Here is a 24,370-nt window from a genome sequence, read left to right as displayed (position 1 = left end):
TTTAACATGCACCGTCGCGTGAGGCAGGTATACCTGCTCTCCTGAGGCAGAGAGAGTGAGTCTCTGAACCACAGAGGTTGGGCAGGGCCTCCGAGCTGCCCTGGTAACGTATGAGGTCTGCCTTCAAAGCATGAGCCCTTTCCATTCAGAGACATTTCTAAAAGGAAAGTGTGCTTCTGCTGCTACTGCTGTACTTCAGTAACTCCCACATGGGCTTAGAGGTGAGGATAAGGCACGTCCAGCACAGATCAAATGGGAAACAAGAGGGCAGTTGTTATTTGTATCCTGACAGTCTTAGGTGAGTTGTATTAAGGTCGGTCAGGCTGAAATGAACAAACAGGGAAATGAAAACACTTCGGAGCTAACTGCTATCCACATACAGTATACTTTAAAAATGGTTTTCTTTTTATTGATTATTAAACAATTACAAGTACTGTAAGTTAGACATTTAGCCAAAGCACAATTACAGGTTAAATATAATCATAAAGATGTCTTAAATAGAAACCCACCATGCAGGCAGGTTAAGTTCCTTGATGCCCCCTTTTGGAAAGTAGAGGGTGACAGAGAAAAAGGTCTTTAATTCCACATGAAAGATAGTGAAGACTAGAAGAATTTACATGCTGTAAGCAATTTTCTATAACTAAACTGATAGGGTTGCCAGATTTAGTAAAATGAAACAAAGCAAAGAATTGGGATGCTCAGTTAAATTTGAATTTCAGATAACGAAGACTTTTTTTTAATAGTAAATATGTGGCAAAAATGCATGAAACATACTTAAATTAAAAAAAAATAATTACCTGAAATTAAAATTTAATCGGGTGTCTTGTATTTCATCTGGCAATCCTACAAATAGACAAATGCAAAAAAGAAAGGGGAGGGGAGTGGTACCCCCTGCAACTGGTGGGTCACACAGAGACTAAAAATAAAAAACAACAACAATAATGAACCAAAGTCACTACACTGGTTACTTAACACAGACCGACATCACAATGAGAAAATACAAGGACTACAAATGCTGTTGCCAGGAAACATTCTAGATTTCCTTCAAGCTGGTCTTGTAAATGTTTTCAAGAAACCTTGTTGAAAAAAGTACCTTTTTAGTTTATAGGCATCAAAGACAAATATTACTACCACAAAGACAGGATGAGCTTGAAATAATGGAAGCAGAAGCAGGTATAATATGCATATGAAGAGTTTACACATTTTGTGTAATGAATATAGGGTTATAGAGTTAAGGTCATCTTCTAGGTCTAGACTATTAGCCTCAAAGATTTTAGTTCTTTTATAATTTTCACTTGTGTTTTCTAGCTTTTCATCCTGAACCTTGGGAGGGACACAGGAGTGTGTGAGGAACACCCCACTACCAGAGTTTAACTGCATTTCTCTGCAGACACTGCATCAACAAAGGGCTTTTGTGGCTACCTGCAGAAATGGGTAGACAGATAGAAAAATAACAAAACGATCTGAATTCTGGAGCATGAGAAATCTGTTTGAAAAGATGGGTGGCAGGGTGGGTGTGGAGAAGAGAAAATGTAAAGCAGAAAAGAAAATGTGAAAGAATGAAGAGTCAAAATGCAATCATCTTACAGTGTGAATGTTATTTCAAAGGAGGTAGAACCCTCTGGCAGATGTGTAAAACGGTCACACCATGAGCATATTTGGTCTTAAGAGTATATAAAATCTTTAGCTTCCTACTGCTTTTCACTTATCACCATGGTTTATATTTTACAATGACTAAAAAACAGCTGTGCAGCACTCAAATTCTACACAGCATCACCTTTTGAGTTGCCGCGGCGTCCCCACATACATGAAACTTAATAGGTTTGGAATCTTTCTAGCATTTCTCCAAACCAGATGATCTGGTAGCTGGGGAATTTCAGATACAGAGAAATTCAAATGGGTTGATTATATAAGCCACTTTGCACGTAAGGGAGCATGATCTAAGAAATAACCCTCGTCAAATAAGCGTAACATGTATGAACTACAGGGAGACATACCTGACTTACTGACACCTTTCAAACACTAAGAAATGGAATTACAACTTTTTATTTATTAGGATATAAAAGGTTAAAAAGTTTCTAATATAGTTAAGGCTTTCTTAAGAAATATTTAATTGTCTTTTAATTTCAGAATGCACAAAATGTCTGAAGAAACCTCACCTTTAAGGGTGGTTTTTTATTTATTTATTTTTAAATGCATTTCCTTTTCATATGCTACATGTGTCCAAAGCTCAGCTATCATCTTCACGATTACTTTCTTTTCCTTTCTGTCACTGATTTGATATCAAACAAGTTTAACTTTAGTTCTTAAATATATTTGACACATGAAACCTTATCTTAATGTCAGTTTTTAGTGTTCCCTGAATGACTAAAATCTTTAGCACTGTGCAATTTACCTAAAGAAAACTGTCACATCATGAACATTTTTGGTAAGTAAGAAGGCTGTTTATCACAGATTATCATACAAATGGAATCTGGACATGCTTGAGGAAAGGTGCTTAAAAATACACACCATTCTTGTTTGAAAGACAGTTTACAGAAATGCAGAGAGTGCACATTTAAAAAGAGGGTGAGCAATGTCCAATAATCATTGTGCAATTGGGAGATGTACTGAAATAGAGAAAAAACAGACAACTTCTTGCATTCTAATGCTGTTCTTCCAGCATACGCCAATTTTTTTTTGTATAAAGGCTATATTAGAATATTAATCTATATTAATCTTATTTGCCATATTTAGGCATTTCTCGGTATATATCAATGCACTTTGCTATTTTGAGAGCAAAGGGAAATTAGTCTAGCCACTAACAACATCAAGCTCAAATGAGCGCAAGGATGCTATTTCATGAAAACATCCTAATATTGTATATTCTACTTATGTTACTGAAAAGCTAGAAATTGCAAATTCCGAGAAGAAAAAGGTAAATAAGAATCTTGGCTGTACTGCTATTATTTTGCATAGAATTAAAACTCTGGGTTCCATGCTGTCATTTGTTAACAAAGTGGCAGAATCTTTTGAGCAGAGCACATGAGGACTAATACCTGGTTCTGGTGATAAGGAAACAGAGAGGTACAGTCTCCTTTTGCAAGACTCAAAGGAAGAAAGGAGGAAACTGAGTAGGGTTAAAGGTAATTATTGGTGTTAATTATAATTTCAGACTAGCAATCTGGGGAAAAGGGAAGGAGGTCAGGTATAAGGAGGAAGTGTCCAATCCAGAGCTCTTAGTTTATGCCTGACTCAAGTATCCAGGCTGGCCAATGCCTGGTAAACTGGAACCGTCGCATCCAGAAGCCCTTTGATTTTAGAACTGCATAAAGCCGGGAGAGGTGTCCAGATTCTCTTTTCCATCCTAGAGGGGCCTGTTCAGGGGAGGTCATATTGGAAGTCCTCAACTTGCTAGTGTTTTTATATAGTGCATGTACGAGAAATTAAATGGATTTTAGCCTATTTTAATGCCATGCTTTTATATTCCAAAGGGTTTTTCACAATGCTATAGATGGAAATTCCAAATGTAATCAACTTTTTCCAGCTTGAGTGAATTCCTGATGACCTTTGGTTTTCAAGTTTTCAAAAAATGTATTTGGCTCCTGTGAGATATCAACGCATTCTCTTTAGCAGATGAATGATACGTACACATTCTTTCAAGAACTACTATATACTTGAATCATTACAAGACAAGAAGCACTGCAAAAGTCTTCCTTACACAGTACCTTTACTCGGCACACAGAACAACGATACATAACATTGGCAGTTTAAATATTGAACCACAGTTTAACTTCTCAAGTGTAAGGCTGAAGTTTAAAACTGGCACAACCATTAATCTAGTTAGTATGATGGAAATGACATATAACCATGGTTGGGTAGTGGCTTATTTTTTTCATGAAGCTATAAAGCTTTTGGTATCTATGCCATATTAACCCTTTTACTTAACTAAAAATCACAGCTGTGTTTACCATTGAAAACTATATCTAAGTGGGGAGGCAAGTATATATACACTTTCACAGCTACTGATAACTACACAGATGCCAATTCTTTTAACCCATTGTTACACACAGCAAAAAAGAAGGGAAGGAGGAAAAAAACCCTCTGGATGAATATCAAGCTTCGAAGCTTCATATGGAATTCTAGTGCTATTAAACAAGTAGCCAAGACACAAACACCCAGCTTGGGCCACTAAAACTTCAATAGAAGCAACAACTGAGGCTAATGTTTTATTAATTTTGAGGACCCATGCAAGATTCAGCTATAAAACTCAAACTAGTTCCTGATGCCTAGTTCTAGCATTGGATTCAAGCCAGAAAAAAAGCAAAATATAAATTTTAAGAGCCTATTCTAGAATTTTTGCATGTAACCATTTTATTTTATTTTTTTAGGTGATTAAATGAGGTCACAGCTTTATCAGCCTGAATTAAACAAATTAGTTTTCAGGACTTTAAGTTGAAATGGTAAGTTTGTGTCACACTGTTTTTCCTTATTTTTTAAACCACGTTTATTTTAGTTTTGCTTCTAAGCTGAGTAGATGCATAGCATGTCAAAGTAAATAAATTAATGCACTCAATTCAATATTCAGTTAAGGTGAAAAGGGCAGGTGTAAGAACTGTAATGGATAATTTTTTTACAAGTGTCAACGTGCACTTGGCGAATGTTGATTAAAATAAGCAAAACAAAGTAGTAATTTCATGAAGTAACAGTATGGTATTTCTCCACTTTTATTTTTTTTTAAAAAGCTTTGGTTTCAAGTTTTTGTTCTCCTTGTCTATGAAGAAGTTTGAAAAAAATGGTTGAAAAATTTAGTGCAGGGATCTACATAAACTATTTAAAGCACCTCAATCAAAATAAATCTCAAACCTGAAGTAAACGAAAAGTTCTTGCATGTGTGCACATCTACTAAACAGCATATAAACCCTAGCTTTCTAACCCAGAGAAACAATCAAGTAATATTTCTGTGACTCCAATGAAGTTCGATCATTGACCAAATTTGGAAATAAGGCAGCTTATTTTGGAGGTGACAATTCCAGTGGTACAGATTAAGTGAGAGAAGCGATTTTTTTCTTTGAGGAATCCCTGCAGTCCTTCTCTGCTGCAATAGTACAGAACCACAAGCTCCTCACCCGTCCTAATGCTGCTTCTCCTTTACGGCCCTCCCTAGTTGTCTCACCTCTGATTGCTATGATAGCATCACTTAAATCTTCCCTAGCTGTGCTCCTCTTGGCTCTTCAGCACTGTTCTGAATGCCTCTGAAGAAGGCCTGTACCAGAGGGAGCAAATGGCCCTCACTGGCTTTGACTTCTCTGAACTTGGGAGCTCCTAGGTCAGGTTGATCTTTATGCCTTTCTTTTGTAAGACTGGCCAATTAATACAAGGAAACAAAAACTTGATATTTTTCCTTTCCATCTCAATTTGTGTTTATAAGTACAGATATAAAATAAATTAAAGTAAAAAAAAAAGTAGAAACTGAGTCTTTGCTCAGCCAGAAGCTTGGGTTGCATTGCTAATGATTTTAGTCAGTGTGACTGTGCAAAATATCCTCAAGAAAGGCTCTGGCTCATTATCAAAGTGAAAAAAGAAAGAGCCAAAAAAAAAAAAAAAAAAAAAAAAAAAAAAAAAAAAAAAAAAGAAAAAGAAAAAAACAAGTCAATGATGCATGTTTAAAAAAAATTAAAAGTGAGCCCGTAATTTGTGTATTTGTTATATACACATGTCATATATAACAAAGCAAATGTAGTGTGTGAATTGTGAACATTTGGGAAAGTATTGGTTACGTTTTCTTTTTTTTCCCATTTCCAAGTCTAGATCAAAGTAATCTTATTTTAGAAATGGATAATTGCAATGAAAGTGAGCCTGAGATATATTAAAAGGCCGCCCCTGTAAACATTTCCTCAAAGGGAACAGTAGCAGTTGAGTATGTATCAGTTACTCATACTATATTCATCACTATAGCAATGCTTCATAAAAGAGACAAACAGCTTATTCTAGGCTGTCAGGGATTTATAGAATATTGATTTTGTTGGAAACAATCCATTGTAATCCAGTCCCAGATTTAAATCCGATCTGGCCTTTACTGGTAGGCATTCACTAGGTCTTCTGCTCTGCAGCTGTCGCAGTCTGTGAAGGAGCGTCAGGCTTCATGATCTGGTATGTGATGAGATACTCTGGGTATGCCTGGAAAGGAAAGGAAGAACGCGGGTCATCCTTTTGGCAGCTACCATATTAAAGCTTTGCTTAACGTGGAAGCCTCAGAGGCTAATGATCCTAAGTAATATTCTACATACACTCAGGGGCCTATGGAGGCCAGCCAAGAGGTGCCTGAACAATTAGAAGATCCACCTACATTGTATGTATATAAACATGTATAATCTAGTAAATTGTTAAAATGTTATTTCTATTTTCAATACTGTAAATGAGTTATACTGCATTCATCCCTCATTAGAGAGCCACATGCTATAAACAAGAAAACTAAGTCAAGAGAAAAATATTTTTTACCTTATCTATCACAGTGCTCAATATAGCATGTGCTCAATAAAAGTTTGTAAATAAAAGAATAATTCTGCTGAACCGATTTCAAATTAATGATGTAACCCATTGTGCTAGAAGGAAGAAGGGTGGGTGTGTTGAATCACCAATAACACAGAGACAATGGTTTGGAGACAATTTTTAAAAGTCACCCAACTATGAAAGAAATTATATTCACCATAGATAACTTACAAAATACTGAAAAGTGTATGGTAAAGAAAACTGAAATTACTTATAATCTCAATACACAGACATAACTACTCATATTTTGTTTGACTGTTTAATATTATGTAAATGTATTTTTTAAATCATAGGCATATAAATATATTAACATTTATTAAATCATTTTTTGCTTGAATATTTAGGTAGTTTAAGTTTTTCATTATCATAATCAAGACAGTGATGAACATCTTTACAGGTTTGTTTTGTGACTATCACTGATTATATTAATACAAATTTCTAAAAGTAAAATTACTGACCCAAAATGAGAGCATTTTCTCTAGAAGTCTGGAGTTTCTAATTTAAACATAAAAATCTGACAAATTTATTCTTTGGTAGTTTTAAAATTAATTTGGAAACAACTGTAAGTTTACACATTAAATTGCAAAATTTAAAATTAAGTTGCAAGTTTACATATTAAATTGCAAAATTTAAAATGGTACCTCAAACACCTGTATACCCTATACTCACATCCACCTATTGTCAAGGCTTTATCTCATTTGCTTTATCATGTGCATTTCCCCCTACCTCTATATATACTAGGTAGGCATACATACATACATACAGACAGACAGATATTTTTTTCCTGAATCATCCATAAGTTATATACATTTCATGATTCCTTATCCCTAAATATGCCAGTACTTATTTCCTAAGAATAAAGATATTCTCTTACATAAGCACGGGACCAACTTTATAATTTTGTATTGACAGAATACTTTTATCTGCCTACCATTCGCATTCCAATTTTGTCAGCGGAATAATGTCCTTTCCCTTCCACTACCAGATTCAATTTAAGAGCAGGACCTTAAGTTAGTTGTCTTATCTCTTGAGTTTCATTTAATCTGGCAAGTTTTCAAAGCCTTTCTCTGTCTTTTATAGCATTGACATTATTGAAGAATCCAATCTTCCCACATTTTTTATTAATAGAACATTCCTCATTTTGATTAGACTGAGGTTATGCATTCTTGGCTGAAATACTACACGAATGATGATGTACCCATCTCAGAACATCACAACTGGAGGCACATACTATGTCTGTTTATCCTTCATTAGTGATGTTAATTTTGATCATTTAGTCAAGGTAGAGACCCCTTTCTCCAAAATATAATTAGTGTGATATTTTTTCCTACAGTGTTACGAATAAGAATACCATAAAAATATCTTTTTCCTTATCAAAATTATCCTCTACATTTAACATCCATTGATAAATCTTGACTGATCTAATCTTTACCACAATGGCTGCAAGACGATGATTTTCCAAATCCGGTGTTCCCTCCACATCTGCCATCTGCCCTTGGCTGTCTGCTACAAGCAAAGCCTTCCTTTCTCCTTCACTCATTTATTTATCAGCATAGAATCATGAATTTCTATTTTTTCCAAGGGTGGAAAACTTATTACTGTACTTATTTGCTGTTCAAATTGTCCCAGATGTGGCCAGTGGGAGCCTCTTCAAGCTTTCTCTGTGGCCTTGTGGCATGGCCCCAACCTCTATCTCTCTCTCTATCTATTTATTTATTTTTGGAGCATTTCATTAATTTGTGGTGTGCCAGCTGTTCCAAGTTCATCTTGTTCTTATTCTGCTTCAGCCCTGGAATGAGCTGTTTGTCCGAAGCCTGGGATTCTTTAGTGGGGAATGGTATTAGAGACCAAGATCTGAGCTCTAGGTGTGCTCATTGCTATTGGTGTTTCTATGCTCTCAGTTTCTTAGGCAGTGCTAAGAAATACATGCATATATATACTCATATACACACAAATGCTTAGAGTACTCTTACAACAAACCTAAACATGCATATATACTTACATGTGTACACACATACATACATGTATTGGAAACCACTTATTCATATCAATACCTCTAATTTCAGTCCATCCCTACAGAGTTATTCTTACCTTCCCCCATTCCATATCGGTGTGTCTCTTTTTCAACAATGAGAATGCTAGCTCCCAAAATCAACACATTTACTCATTTGCTCAGTCATATAATTTACCTAAAAGAGTTTCACTGCTTCGGCACACAACCACAATGAACAGATCTACTAAGTGGAGTTCAGGATTTGTTTGTAATTCTTCCCATTGCACTACGATTAATGGCATATAATAAAATATTGTTTTCATAGGTTACTTGTATTTAATTTCTTCTTTCTTCTTTTTTCCCTCTTCTCCATCAGTGAAGTTAAGGTATCACTTGCAATTCAATTAAGTTCAGACAAACTGATTTTTGTTTTTAGACAAACTGGTAGACATTTAGTAGGACTGTGAAAGTTAAGGACAGAGTTGACAATGACAGAAGTTTTCCTGCTTGTTCACAATTTTATTTTGGAGTCACAAGCAACTGGTAGAATTTAATGTACTGTAACTTTAAGGCTCAGAAAGCTATCATTCTATGTAACTAACAAGATTAGAAGTATAGATGGTTCCTGACTTATGATGGTTAGACTGACTTATGCTGGGCAGTGGCAGCAAGGTGCGGCTCCCAGTTACCATGTGGTCACGAGTGTAAAAAACCGATATCCACAGTGAACTGTGCACCAGGGTTTTTGGGATACTGTGTTTTTGCATTCCATCACATCCACAAAACACTCATCTGGGTGCCAGTGTAATTTCAGCTGTGTATGTGAATGGTAAGTACCTATGCAATCATTTGGTTTCTCACTTTCAGTATAGTGTTCACTAAGTTACATGACATATTCAATACTTCATTATAAACCAGGATTTGTACTAGATGATTTTGCCCAACTGTAGGCTAATGTTAAGTGTTCTGAGCATGTTTAATGCAAGCTAGGCTAAGCTGTGATGTTCGGGAGGTTAGATGTATTAAATGCACTTTCAACTTATGAAATTTACAACTTATGATGGGTTTAATGGGACATAACCACCCTGTAAGTTGAGGAACACCTGTAAGAGATTCAACTCATGTGACCAGTCGGTGCAAGTACATTCATGAAGATCCATTCAATGGGAACTACTCTTAGCTCTCCACTTTCTGCTGGGCAGGAAGGATATAAAACATTAATTTAGAATAGCAGGCCTGAAGGACAGCATGAGACCCCACGCTTTTATTTCTCGGCCACCCTATTCACACTGCATTACTTGGCTGACAGACAACTGATGGATTCGATTCTGTGTGTGAAGTGGGTGTCAAATAATTCTGATATATTCATTTTGAGCGGAAGCAACCAATGGTATCAGCTGTGTGGTAGATACTTAACTAAATGGTTTTCTTTAACTTTTACGTGGTCTCCATATTCTGTATTAACATGTTTAGTAACTTTGTTATGCTCGTCTGATGAGTAAGTAACATACCTGTTCTCCTCTGTAGATGACATATTCAGCATATGCCAGCCCATTCACACTTGGTCTCCCAATAACTGAGTGATGTCCTGGAGGGGCATGAGCCATCTTCATGGTGCTGAATTGCAGAAAGGATTTTCCAAGGGTTACTCTACAGAAAAGCATTTGTCTAAAAAAAAGCGAAAAGCAATGCTATGAGGGACACTTTAAATCTTGGACTGATATAATTGTTAGTTTCTTTGATTTAAAAAAATATTTAACATAAGGTGAGCTCATTTAAATGTCATTTTAATTAATATTTATGAGTAGGAATGGGATGAGATTTGATATATTGCTTTACTATATACAGGAGGCTCAATAGTTAAAGTTTCAAGTAGTTTTGGTGTGGTTTAGGATTCCATCACAATAGCTACCCGGACAAGTTTTGACAGATGGAAAAAAACACACTAAAAACTGAGTTCTTCTACAGGATAGAAATAAAGTGAAGAAAATAAGCAAATGGCAGCAGTGCCTATGATATTATGATTTGGATTTACTCATTATGAAGGAGTAAAAATTGGGATATGATAAATAGTAAGTAGATCATATACAGCAATACTTGCTTAAATTTATGAGTGGAAATTATACTTTCTGGGTAAAATATGAACAGGGGCAGATGTTAAATATTATAGAGAAGAAGAAAGGTTGATAGGAAAGAAAGTGTGTTATAAAGAAAGTTTGCCAACCCTTAATATATACAATAAACATTCTAACTAAACAGTAAGATTAGTCACACTGTTAAATGTAAATAGTTATTACTCACACAGTCTCGGTATGCAGTTTGGTCTTTGCATTGCAACTGGCCGGAGATATTATTTTGAAATGATTAAAAATTATGCCACACACAGTGTAAATAGGTCCTGCCCGAGCTGGCTTTTATAGTGTGATCTATCCTCTGGGATGCTGGCTCAACTGCATTCTTCTGTTGGTCCCTGAGGTAAGGGTTTTGATCTACATGAGGGAGCGTTTTGAGCTCTACCCCCATATTGTGGCAGTACTATAGTAACACTGAACCCTGCCCATTCAGGTGACTGGGACCACTGTCATGGTCAGTCCAGGTCCATGTGTCACAAAAAGACTGACAGTACAGGCCTCACCTCCTTCCTTCTGCTTCCTGCCCCAGGGCTTCCCTGTTGTTGCTGGAGGCAGGAGAAGCAGCAGGACCAGCACAGCGGCCCTGGAGGCTACAGTGGGCCGGTGGAGAGTACTGGCTCCTGCCTGCTCACCAGTCTGCACCGTGCACTGTGCTGCATTCTGCAGCCCAAAATAAGTGGGGGTGGGGGTCTGGGGGTGGGCAGGGAACCAATGCTCTGTGGGGTAAATGCTAACAAGTGCAAGAAAGGAGCCAGCAAGCAAATTCATCTCTCTTGAGAATGTAGTAATTCGTATGGCTTCTCTAAAGAAGTCTCATGACTGAGAAACCAACTGCGCTTGTTCCGAAACTGTGGCCAGATGTTCAAGGCCCCTCAGTCTCTGTCTGTGCCCTTATTCTTGCTTCTCTGGGACTGCACTTGCCAAGAAACTTTTGTATGTTACATATTCTTGGGAATTTCTCTGTGTTACTAATCACAGCAGCCTTAATGGAAAGAAATTTCCTTCTGGCTATATGGCATCCATCTTAGAACTGCTGATGGTTACAATTTGTTCCACAATGTAACTGAGAGAGATAAGTTTTAAGGTCAACAACTATAATGAATTTCAAGGTTATATGGATCTTTTTAAGGTTTTAACTGAATTACAAGATCTCTTATTAACCTGACTTTGCAAAAATAACACATCTGGTTACTTTAAAGAGAAATGTAATAAACTTCAATCTTTGAAAAGTAGAATTCTTTTCTATTTTTTTCTATTGGCGGGGAAGGGAATAGGGAAGAGAATATTTTTTTTCACTGACTTCACAGAGAGACTATACTATTATTCTCTTCAACTTCTGAGATTTAAAATCTTATTTAAAAAGCTAATATTCATGTGTTTATTGATTCCAAAGTTATTCTGAAAGTTGGACTTTTCAAGGTCAATTATGTATCTTGCCTTAAAACATCACTAGCAACATCAGTAGCACATGAAAGATTCTACTTGTTTATAGAAGTTGTGTCTTAGTTTCAAGTGACTGCAGCTAGAAGTTCTTGTTCTGAAGAAATAATTTTCACCCCTTTTTTGTTCTGTTTCTAAGGCAAGAAAAGTAAAGCCCAGGGAAAAAAGCCAAGATGGAGGGAGTTTCATTGTCACCTATGACTGGTTGACATATATCAGGTTTTTATCGCTACTAATATCAGCTCTGCTGTCATTGCTCCTATTAGAGCAGAGGCTGACCAGCTATTCCTACCCAATCGCCAACCTGTCTGACTTATTAGGAGTAAGAATGAGGATGACAGGTGACTTCTGCACAGCCTGAAAAGCAAATGCGGTTCACGAATTTGGAATAGCAACCGTTACATGAAAGGTAAGATGCTCACCGGTGACATATATAACATGACCGGTCTTTGTGTGTGGGGCAGCCCGTTCCTCCGCCAATTCCATAAACATACTGGTTGCTTTTAGAGGAGTTTTCAGCAAAATAAATCCCAGCACCAAACATTCCTCCTATGTATGCATGTCTCTCATCAAATCCTTTATGAATAATGGCATTAATGAAAGGAGAACCTAAAATATAAAGATATATTAGTTTGTGAACAATTTTCTAGAATCTCGATTAGCTTTATACTATTTGCATTTGGCAGATTAATATCGAGTAATTAATACATAACTGAAGTTAATTTCATAAGATGTCTATGACAAAATTATTATCATGTATTAAAATCTTATCAAGGACCCACAGTGCTCACCAAGCAAAGATGTTACATGGATTTTGCAGATGGCATGAGTTTTTAGATAGCAAAATACAACGTGGCTTTGAAAATACAGATTATTTTATTCCCAATCTCTAAGCAAGCAGAGATAATCTGATAAACTACAATAAACTATTTCATTCTTTTGATGGCTCAACTTGCAATTTAAGTTCTGAAACAATTTCTGATAAGTTATTTTCATTGTACATGCCTTAGAAACCTTGTACTAGAATGTAATGTGTTAAAAGCTAGTATTAACATGTAATTATTTGGGAAAAAACTGAACCATTTTTAACACAATACTAATATAGTCAATAACACAGATTTTTAATTTTGTTGGGCTCTGTGAAAGCCCTGAGATGTCTATAATCACTGTCATGACACTCACCATGAAATAACATGCGCTCATTGTGATGGTTATGATTCTCCTCTGACACTTCCTTTTGTCTGTGACAGAATCGTTCCCTCAACTTTTTGTTGACAACTTTTTGAATCTTTAAGGATGAGGAAGAAAGAAGCAATTTAGTGAAATGTATGTTAATTCATAGTTTACAATTTAAAATGAAAGGTGTGCTTTCCTTTAGGAAGGTCCAATTTTTGTTCTGTTTGTTTAAGACATTACTTAAAAATGATAAAATTGCCAGGTCAGGATAATTCAGTTCCTACTCTGGCTTTAGTAATATAATTTTTCAGTTATGGTTTCTGTTTGTTATTCTGCACCAGACCTGGCTGTACTTCCGAGTCACCCAAGGAGTTAGAAAAAAAAGGTTATTCCTAGACTCCTCCCCAGACTTGCTGAATTTTAGGATATAGGGGCCAGTAAATCTGTATTTTTCAAAAAGCTCCCTGTGTAATTCTGATGTGCACCAGCGAAACTTCCACAGGTCTGTTTACCCAAAGAGTTAAACTAGTTCTTTACAGATTTTATTCATCTTCGTGGTATCCCTTTGAAAAATGCATATAGTAGTCATCTATCCCATATTAGAAATTAAGATACTGAGATTAGGAGATATATGCATTCTGATATAATCACTGACTCAATCAGATTGGAAAATCCAGGCCTTTAACGTTACTTTGAAATGGTGATTAACAAAAATTACTTTCAGCCATGGTCCAAATTTGTGGATGAGCTGGGAGTTTCATCACTATATTTGGATCACCAATACAAGCTGATCTGGTCTTCTGTTTGTAGCTTTGGTGTTACCTGGGTGTCTCTATTTTGAATGAAGTATGGTCTTGAGGGATTAGAGATTAATTATAGTGATGAGGGTGACATTTGATTGCAGGGCAACAGGTAACTGACTATCCTTGAGTTTTTAATTGTTGATATTTGATGTTCAGGCAAAATTTTTTTCACTGTCGATATCTGATTTCCAGGCAAGCTCTGTAATCTAATTTTTACCTTGAAATTTTAAAAACTTACTCGAATGACGTTGTATCTGTTAAAGATGCCACCAGCATTACCACCATCTCTGTGTTCTCGAATTGTACTTTGCATCTATAAGAAACAAAATAACAAACTTTCTGAAAACATGCTGGTGTATAAATTTAAAGAGACTCCTTTATTTGTTTTCAACATTTCAAATCTATTACATCATTTCACTGCTGAGTCTAAGATTTAGCACTTATAAATAAATAGGAGTTCACTATAAATCGATCAACAAGTTTAGTAGATAAGTATTTCTGGTGAGAATATAGTCCATTTAAATTCTGCATTTTATTTTTATTTCTTAATAAAAGCTTCAAATGACTTTTTCTTTAAAAACAATGAGGAAACAAAATATCACGTGAAGTCATCTACATTACTATTTTATGTTACTGAGAATGGAAGCAGTGTTGTGATTACATTAAACTAAAATCTCTCATATTCAATTAATACCTCACTGGACAAATGCTAAAAATAAATGCAAAGAATTTCTCATAATCGATAAATTTTTGCTCCTTAGATGATACAGCCATATTATCTCTTCGATTTGGGATCTCAAAGTATATCTACACAGATGGGGGGAAGTTGAATATAACAAATTACTACATGGAATAACTTCCTTCTGAATACTGCTCATCCTTCTTCTACTTTCCAAATTAAAACAAATTATTCTGAAAAAGTAAAATGTTTTAAAGACCTAAATTTCTCATAAAATTGACTCAGAGTTAACTCTTTAATTCGCCATTCCATACATGAAATTATTCATCACATTTTGACATTATTATCAGAATTTGCTATCTGCTAGATGATTAGGCAATAACACACCAGAAGACATGATGGCTTCCTGAAGAACTGGCTATGAGCTAAAATACTACCTTAAGGTAATTGTCCTGAGTTCCCATAATGACAATGATATAAGCATTAATTAAAAAGCAGAAAATAAACAGAAAACGTAGGCATTCCTTGCTATGCAAAATAATACCAGTAGGCACTCTGTTTATTATGTGTCGGAAGTGAGGCAGAAGCTGTCGTAGAGGGAATCTGTATGGCATCTGTCTACCAGGAGGTTCATACAAATTGCCTTACTATGGTGCTTTAAAATCATCGTGACTAGAGAAATGAAAGGTGACTCAGAGGAAAGGGAAGAATGACTCAAATTTCCCAAGCATACATGAAAATTAGGCATGAAATTTTATAATCATGTTTTATAACGACGTACAAAATGCAAGAGAGGTATCTTGAGACAAGTCTCACTCCATATCATTCTTAGGGAGCATTTTAACAATACAAAAAGAAATACTGTTCTAATAGGGTCCTTACTTAAATGAGTTTCAAGAAAATCTCCAGAACAAAAAGAGATCTAAATCAGCCATTGGAAACCTTAGGCTTATGGCATGAAAACCATGTGGCACAGTTCTAATTCATAGTCCTACTTTAAATTTGGCAATATTCCTCCACAGTGGTTATGGGAGATATGATAATAGGCAAGTGACTATATATAAAAGTAAGACAAGCTTACCTCTCTTGGAAAAAGAGGTTTAACCACAGATTTCAGAAAATGATAACTTAAAAAAAAATGTTTTTTGATAACTAAAAATTTTGATATACATTACCTCCTCTTCTACTGACTGATATTCCTTGTCCTCTGGAGCAAGATCTAGCAGAATAGTTCCCTGATTAACACAGTGAAAAGTCAAATAAGGGTTGGTGCCTGCAGGAAACAAAAGTTAATATAGTTAACATAAGTCTATACCATTCAAGCTCTATTTTAGGAAAAACTTTGTCATAAAGAATTGAGTTTTGGAACAAGTCTAAACTACTTGAAGTTGGAACTTAATATATAAGGTTATATTAAACAAGTACATCCAAAGACATGGGAAGTAATGGAGATGTGCTTGGGGATCAATTTTATCTGTTCTTATAGAGTTCCCTATACATACAGCAGGGCTCGACAATTAATTATTGAACTAAATTCGATCATGAACATATATGAAGCTATGGTTGATACAAAAAAGAAACCCACTGTAATTATAATGTAGTTGGATCTAAAATATAAGAAGTATCCTTTTCTGAAAACTGTGAGATGGTTTCAAATGGTCCCTTACAATAAAAGTCTAAAATACATTACTCTTGTTAATTTCCCTATCATTGTTCATTTAATACAGATAAGTAAGCAAGACTCCAGCTCAAAACTTCCTAACCTTTAGTTTCATGTCACTCTTGTAATTTTATTAGCTTCGTTTGACTAATTCAAGATGTTTCTTTTCTCTCTTCTTGCTTTCCCATAGTGGATGTACTTCTAACAAAGAGAGAAATGATAAACATAGAGGCATACAAAGAAGAAAGATAGGAGGCTTGTAACAGCAAAGTATGATGGAAAAAGACTAAGCTGACAGTTGTAAGGGAAGGAAAAAGGTACAAGATGAAGTAAGAGAGAAAGGTCAGGTTATGAAATGCCATGTTATGAATGTCTGATTTTATCCTAAAAGCAACAGGATTCTATTGAAGGGTTTTAAGCAATGAAATGATATGATCATTTGGTCATATTGAAAGGAATCTCTGGTTACAGTGGAGGGAAGGTACTGGAGGGGAAGCAAAGGTGAAGCTCAGAGATAAGCTGGAAGGTGGTTGTGAGATTCCAGGAGAAAAATGATGGTGACTTGGATCAGGAGACAGTAGCAGGAAAGGGCAGAAGTGTAAATTCCAGAGATATTCAGGGCATACGCTGTGGTAAGAGGCAAGAATGACTCAAATTTCGCGCTGGAGCAATTAGAGGGAGAACGATGCCAATAACTGAGATGGAGAAGGCAGGAGGTGCTACATCCAGTGAGTGCACAAGCTCTGGGGTCAGACCGCCTGAGTTCAGATGCCAGCCCTGACACTTACCTTGTACCACTAATTTCTGAAATTTATTGTTTCTGAATAGCTTACCTTGTTGTCCACCCAGGAGTCTTTCTACTCCTTTGATTAGTTTATGGCGGTGTCCATATGCATTGATGCCTATTTCTTTTAACTCTTCATGACCCATATCAGCCAATACATCTAGCGTAATCTGAAAAGTGAAACAAAATTCATTGCTAAATCTCTAACAGTTTCTCAGATAATAAAAATGCTTCTATTTGTCTTCAATGCTATATATCTACTCAAATTAAAAAAAATTCTTTCATTTCCATTATAAGCAGAAACTTACCATTTTAAAGTTGTCTTGATAATTTTAGTAGCTTTTTGCTCACTTTAAATACTTAATTTGCTTTTAGTCAATGGAGAATTAAAATGGGAGAAATAATGCTATAGAAATGTAAAATGATCACTGCTAAATTTCCTTTTGATTATTTAATTCTACCACCTTTTGCTTGCCTCAAGATATAAGAAGGAACAACCAGTAGCTTGCAAAGGGGGAAATACCATATCCTAGTATTCAGCAGGTAGCAAAGATGAATGGTAGGGGAAAGAGAGAGGTGTTTAGCACAATGAAACAGAATGTGGCAAAAGGAGTTAACAATTTTAGGTAAGGAGGATTTTTATAATAATAAGGAGGAACTTCCCAGAGCAAAGATATAGTCAAGCATGGAAAAACTGCCTTAGAAAGTAATGAGATTTCTATTACAAGTATTTAGTTAGATTACAGACCATTTTATATAGAAGCCATATAAAGAATTCCAATTTGGAGAAGAGGGTAGATGGATTTTAATTTCTCTTGTAAATTCTCAGATTTAACAGTTCTTCAAGCCTATCATACATTCTATTTTTGTACAAAACAGTGGGTTTTAATGTTTGATTATTCATCCCTGTAGACAGAGATTGATTAGTTAGTTATCACCATGACTCAAAATTACCTTTTGCTGACTAAAAGTAACTGTGACTCCACTGCCACCCAGTGGCAGTATTCTGAATGCACAGAATGAAATCGTGGGTGACCACATTTTTTGAGGGCTGAACATATGATTTTCTAGCTCAGAAGCTGACCCTGTGACAATTCAAATACTACTTCATAAGATTATCCTTTGATTTTCTTTTTCCTTGGGAAACTGAGGAATCCTTTTACAGACACCCCTTTTCAAATTCAAATGAGATATTTTTATGTATCCTTAGCTTCTCTACCTTTACACTTGCACATTTTTAAAAACTGACAAATTAGGCCTGGAGCGCTGCTGATTTTTATTGTCAGAATGAAGTATTATATATTGAGTCTGATCATCTCAGCACAACAAGCATCCATCACTCAGTCTTTGGAAATAATTTACTATATTGCTCCTAAATGGCCATTTAAGAAATAATTGCTCCATTGCACAAAATGGGCAATTCATTTCCCATCACCCAAAGAAAGTTTTCAGCAGAGCTTTTAAAAAGCAACAGTTCTGAAATATACATCTTTGAGAAAGAATAGTTCACAACACGATAGGAGCCTTTACATTTTTAGCTAGATGGGACTTTAATTTGGAAACCATGCACAGGGTTTACTACATTATCGCTATCGCATTATTTTTCTTCTATATATTCTAAACTTCACTTCAAATAAGGGTTGACATAAAAACAGAATCTCTTATCTTGTGGTACCTTTAATTCAAAGAATCCTTAAGCTTTCCTGAACTGATACATACAGTGCATATCTGGAAGCAGCAGAGACCAGGCCAGCAAAGCATGGTATTCTCTACACAGTTCTAAAGAAGAAACAGTGAACGTAATATGCTTGTTCATTATATAGCTCCAAGCATAAAATGAATACCTCATTTAATCCTCACGATAACCCATGAAGTACTATTAATGTCCCTTTGAGGAAACTTAGGCTCAGAGAAGTCATAAAAATCATACACAGATGACTGAAATGTATTGACGTTTCTATCTTTCCCTTACTTGTATTTCTTAGAAGGGATGACTAGAAAGCTAACATAACTAAACACTAAATTAGTTTCCTTGACTTACAAGATACCCACCTAGTCCCATATCTATCAGGCAGTGCCACTGGAAAACTTAAATGGTAAGCTAAGGATTTCAGATTTATAATTGTTCATTCATTCACACATGTTTAATGACTACTTTCTATATGCTAGATAGTTCCAGAAAAAAACTAATTAAACATTTCATTTCATTCTAAAACAACCCAGTATAGCTCAGAAGGTTAAATAACTGGTACAAAATAACAGTAAGAGTGTGGGACCAGAAAGTGAACAGAGCACTACCACCAAAGTTCATGTATTTCCTATAGCAAGGAGATAAAAAGGAAACACAAAAACATGGTAAAGCCTGGTAAATGTTTTGGAAGTATCCCTGTGGGAACTCTTGGGAAGGTTACATACTTGGTAGAGGCTATAAGTAGGGCTGGGAAGGAGCAAGAAGGGGGTCAGAAAAGGTTCTTAGAAGAAGGTAATAATTTAGCTAAGAAGTAGGAGCTAATCAGGCAGAGAACAGAGGGAAGGGTGCTTAAGACAAAGGGAATAGCATGTGCAAAAGGAAAATCCAGGAAGAGAACACAGAACATTTTAGAGACTCTAAGTATCGATGTTTAAAAAGGTTAGAGAAAGATGTTTATAAGGAAATAAATAAAGGAAGGGATAGAGCAGTAGGCTAAGAGTAGATCTTAATGCGCTTTATGTATTAAGATGCTATCTAAAAGGTCCAAGGAGGACTTTTCAGTAGAGTAATACAATCAAAATTGTATTTTAGGAGACACAACATAATGCCGACAGTGGCATTATAAAAGGCAGGTTTGGAAGGGAAAGCGACTATGAACGAGATGAAGATGGAGTGGAGTGGAAGGAATGAATCGGAGAAAGCAACTCAAAGGGAGAGATGACAGGGCCTCGTAAACAGAAATGGTTAAGGGAGAATAAAAGAATGGGCATAAAAATTATTCTAAAACTCTGAAGCTGAGTGATTATGAGATTATTGTATCAAAAAAAAAAAAATGAAATACTAGAAGCGGAGGTTAGTTATATTTTAGACATGTTGCTCCAAGATTCCAGGCTTTTATGCTGCTAGAAATATTTTTCTAAAAAGTATCTTTAATTCATTTAAAAAAATCTTAACTTAGTTATATCCAGGAAATGACAAATTTGTTGGGCAAGTTATACTCAGCACATATTAAAATCAAATTATAATCTTTTAAGTAAAGATTATCCATGTTATCAGCTAAATCTTGCATATAAAGTAAATGTCACTTTAAGAAGGGCTATATCTTGTTTCTCAGATTTGTTCATTTTACCTAGAGTGGAGAGAGAAAAATGAGTTTTAATGAAAAAGGCCTTCTACTTGGGCTTAAAAGGTTGATAGCTAGAATAACACTTACTAGAACTAACTTTATAGCTATGTTCACAATGAATTTACTTGAGTCCATGATTTTGTCTTTAAAAATCTGAAATAAAAATTTATACGGTCACTTTTCATGAAAATATGTAGGTTTACCATAAATATGTCCACAAGGAGTCTTTTAAGTCATAGTATTTAAGTCATAGTGTTCCAGGAACTGCAATGTAAATCAAATTGGTCTTTCCCACAGAAAGTGTTCTAGTCAGGAAGCTACATTATAAATGAAGGGCCAAAGTGACACTGGTACTATATTCAATTAAGTGTAAAGGACACAGGTATTTATTATTTAATGTAGAACTTGGCAAAGTATATACGTCAAACAAGTCAGGTTAGTTGGGAACTTCTGAGAGAATAACTGAAGAGGTAAGGCTATGATACTCTGAAGAGTTTTCCTGAGACCAGAAATAAATAACTGCATTCTCCATTCCATTGAGAGAGAAGTATCCATGAGTAGGAACAGAAGCAATAAAATATTATGTATCAAAGCATATCAGGAAGCAGTATAACTCTTTGGCTTAAGCTAAACAGACATATATTAAATGAGTACAATGCATGCATCCTCACACCTTCTCTCAGTACACAATATTTTGACCATCATCACATATTACTAGTCTGATACAGAATATTAACAGGATAAAATTCCATGGTAAGTTAGGAAATGGGTTACACAATTTATTACTCTATAACTGAAGGCTAGTCAAGTAATACTTCCAGTTAAAATAAAAATTAATTTGAATCCTTGGCGATTGGGCCAAAAGACTGTTAAACACAGTTCAATGGAAAGATAATGTCACTTGTCTAGAGGCAAGGAACTGTACTAGGTAATATATATTAAGTGGAATAGTCAGCATATTGATTAAAGAGATAGAAATTATTCTGGCAAGGAAAAAAGTTAATGGAACCATTTACTCAGAACAAAATGGCAATGACAAAGATGACAATGAAACCAATGAAATCAGGATAAGCTGTCAAAAGAACCAACTGTTAAGACTAAATTATTAAAATCAATACAATGAGATAAACATGCCACCAGAAATCCATTACTGAAATACTAAATATATAAGGTAAAAAGAAAAAAATAAAACAAAATTATAATGTAAACTGACTGAAAGAGTAGGAACTGAAGTCCTTTGAAAAACTTCCAGTGGTCAATTGGAATTGTTTATTTGAGTTAGGGCCTTAGTTTTATCAAGAAAAGATGTGTGAAATTTCAGTCTGTAGATATGATTTGGGAAGAAAGGATAATGGCTGGAATATGACAATAGCAAAGGATAATGTTTTTAAAACAGCTGTAATACTGTCAGTGACGAAAAGGGAAAAAGATTCTTATAATTTAGGATATTCTCATAATTTCCAAACCAGAGGGCAAATCAATGGTAGGTGAAGCTTAAAGGAAAAAGAAATTATTACAGCAGTCTATATAAGTCCTCACTACCAGTTGGAAGACCCAGCTGATGCTTCATCAAAGTGTATTTTAAAAACCAGTACAGAAGTACAGTATTACTGGGAATTTTAACTATCTGGACATTTGAAGGTATTATTACATTCTATAGGTAAGGGAAGTGACAAGTTTAATGCTTTATCCAATATTACACAGTTCATAAAATGGAGAAAATCATCAGAATTAAGGTCTTCTTAATTAAGTTTCACTCCTATTTCTACTTAACTTTTTTTTTATTATTTAACTGTTAATGATCTTTTTTCAAATTTAATTTTATTATTAGTTTCAAGTATCCAGCTTGGTTAGACATTACTACAGTTTATAAATGATCCCCCTAATTGCTCTTTCCTCTGGCTTTCCACCTAGACATTACATTCCCTATGCTGTGCTCCCATCCCCATGACCACTTCCCAACTACTAATTTGTACTTCTTTAACCCTTCACCCCTTTCTCCCAATTCCACAACTCCACTACCTGACCCCTGCCAGCTGTCACCAGATTGTTCCCTATATTTGTGATCTACTCAACTCTTTTGATCATTAAGAGCATTAAAGACAAACTATAATAAACAATATAAAGAAATTTAGCTAAAAAAACAACACACAATATTAGAAAATCTTCACAGTATATGAGAAAGGCCTGAGGTTTTTAATGAATTTCTACGTGACTATCAGCCTACAAAAAAATCAGAGTAAGGCAAAGAGGCTAGTGAAGAATTTGGAAACTATGCCCATATAAAGAATAATTGAAAAAGAAGACATATTTATCTTAAAATAGAACAAAGTTTGCAGGGGTGAGTGGTTGAAAGGGTAAAAAGTCCATGACACGTTGACTAGGTCTTAAATGTATGAAGAGATATATGATGTTGTAGTGAGCTGAATGGTGGCCCTCAAAAAGATATGTTCTGATCCCCCAAACCTGTAAAGAACCTTATTTACAAAACTTTTTTATATCTTTACAGATATAATTAAGGATCTTGAGATAAGAAGATCATCTAGGATTATATGGGTAGACATTACATTCAATACAAGTGTCCTCATAAGAGGCACATGAAAGAGAAGGCCGATGCAGAGAAGGCATTGTGAAGATGGAAGCAGAGACTGAAGTTATGTGATCACAAGCCAAAGGGGCCCTCAACCACTAAAAGCTAGAAGCAGCATGAGACAGATTCTCTCCTAGAACTTCTGTATGGAGTGTAGCCCTGCTGACACCTTGATTTTGAACTTGAGGCCTCCAGAACTGTAAGGGAAATAAATTTCTATTGTTTAAGCCATCAAGTTTGTGGTAATTTGTTAGTCAGCCCTGTGACTAATACATATGTAGACCAGAGATTAGATTTCTGTGCACAACAGGGTAAGTGTAAACATAAGATCAATGGATTACACGTGGGGGCTGATTATGGCACACTTTAAATTACATGCATTTTATTACACCTGCCCAAATTTAACAAATTATCTTCCTATATGGATGTTAAAAAGGTAATTCTTATATCTAGGAGAATGACTTAATAATCTTTGAAGACTTTTCCTATTCTAAGATTCTACGTATGTCAATAATAGTTAATTTAAACTCAGATACTTATTCACTTTTTAATCTTTATTTTTTATTGAGATATAATTGACATATAACATTAGTTTCATATGTACAACACAGTGATTCAATATTTGTATACACTGAAAAATTATTATTTAATATTTAACACTGCCCATGGGTAATAAGATCATAGGATATTAAGTTAAAAACTTATTATCCTGTTTAAGAACAGAATGATCTTAATTCATAAACACCCTAATGATGACTTCATACTAAGACCTTCACAGATACTTGAGATGTATTAAAAGATAGGATAGGTCTATTTGACTACATGGCTAAGTCTTGGTTCAACATTATTTTAGACTCTAACCGGACAACAGAAACTTCATTAAGGGACGATTTTATAAAGGTTCACTGTCCACATATTACTTTGCTTTCAAATTTAATGACGATTGCTTCATTAAAATTTTGCTAAATAATTCCTCATTGTTTTTAAGTGGAGTCTAGTCATATCAATCAATAATGCAATGAGATAAGTGCTAACACTTTTTGGAAAAAAAATAATGAAGATTTTGAAAACATTCTTTTGAGGTGGTTTTGACATGTAATAAAACGTAGAGCCAGACTGCTTATAAAGATATAACAAAATAACAATTAAAAACTCCCATCATCTGTTAAACAATTCTGGGGAAAGGTATAAAATACTGGGCTCCCCTGTCTTCTTTAGAAATTCGTTGTGGGTCTTAAAATAGCAGTTAAGAAGCAAAAAAGAAA

The 24,370-nt window shown here is 35.1% G+C and overlaps 1 protein-coding gene across 1 annotated transcript in view; it reads right to left on the bottom strand.

The window, feature by feature from the left end:
- Nucleotides 1–384: 384 nt before the first annotated feature.
- The window catches only part of TNKS (tankyrase), a 179,506-nt gene continuing 155,520 nt past the window's right edge, over nt 385–24,370 (bottom strand). Inside the window, exons 21-27 of the mRNA XM_016136124.2 lie at nt 17,248–17,368; nt 15,930–16,027; nt 14,314–14,388; nt 13,279–13,384; nt 12,519–12,705; nt 10,036–10,192; nt 385–6,159 (exon numbers count right to left, since the gene is read on the bottom strand). Of these exons, the coding sequence (XP_015991610.2) occupies nt 6,073–6,159; nt 10,036–10,192; nt 12,519–12,705; nt 13,279–13,384; nt 14,314–14,388; nt 15,930–16,027; nt 17,248–17,368 (831 nt within the window). The 3' untranslated portion in view covers nt 385–6,072. The remainder of the gene's footprint in view (nt 6,160–10,035; nt 10,193–12,518; nt 12,706–13,278; nt 13,385–14,313; nt 14,389–15,929; nt 16,028–17,247; nt 17,369–24,370) is intronic.

This window comes from Rousettus aegyptiacus, unplaced genomic scaffold (genome assembly GCF_014176215.1).
Source record: "Rousettus aegyptiacus isolate mRouAeg1 unplaced genomic scaffold, mRouAeg1.p scaffold_m13_p_11, whole genome shotgun sequence".
Lineage (NCBI taxonomy): Eukaryota > Metazoa > Chordata > Mammalia > Chiroptera > Pteropodidae > Rousettus > Rousettus aegyptiacus.
This window is presented reverse-complemented; position numbering and strand designations above follow the sequence as displayed.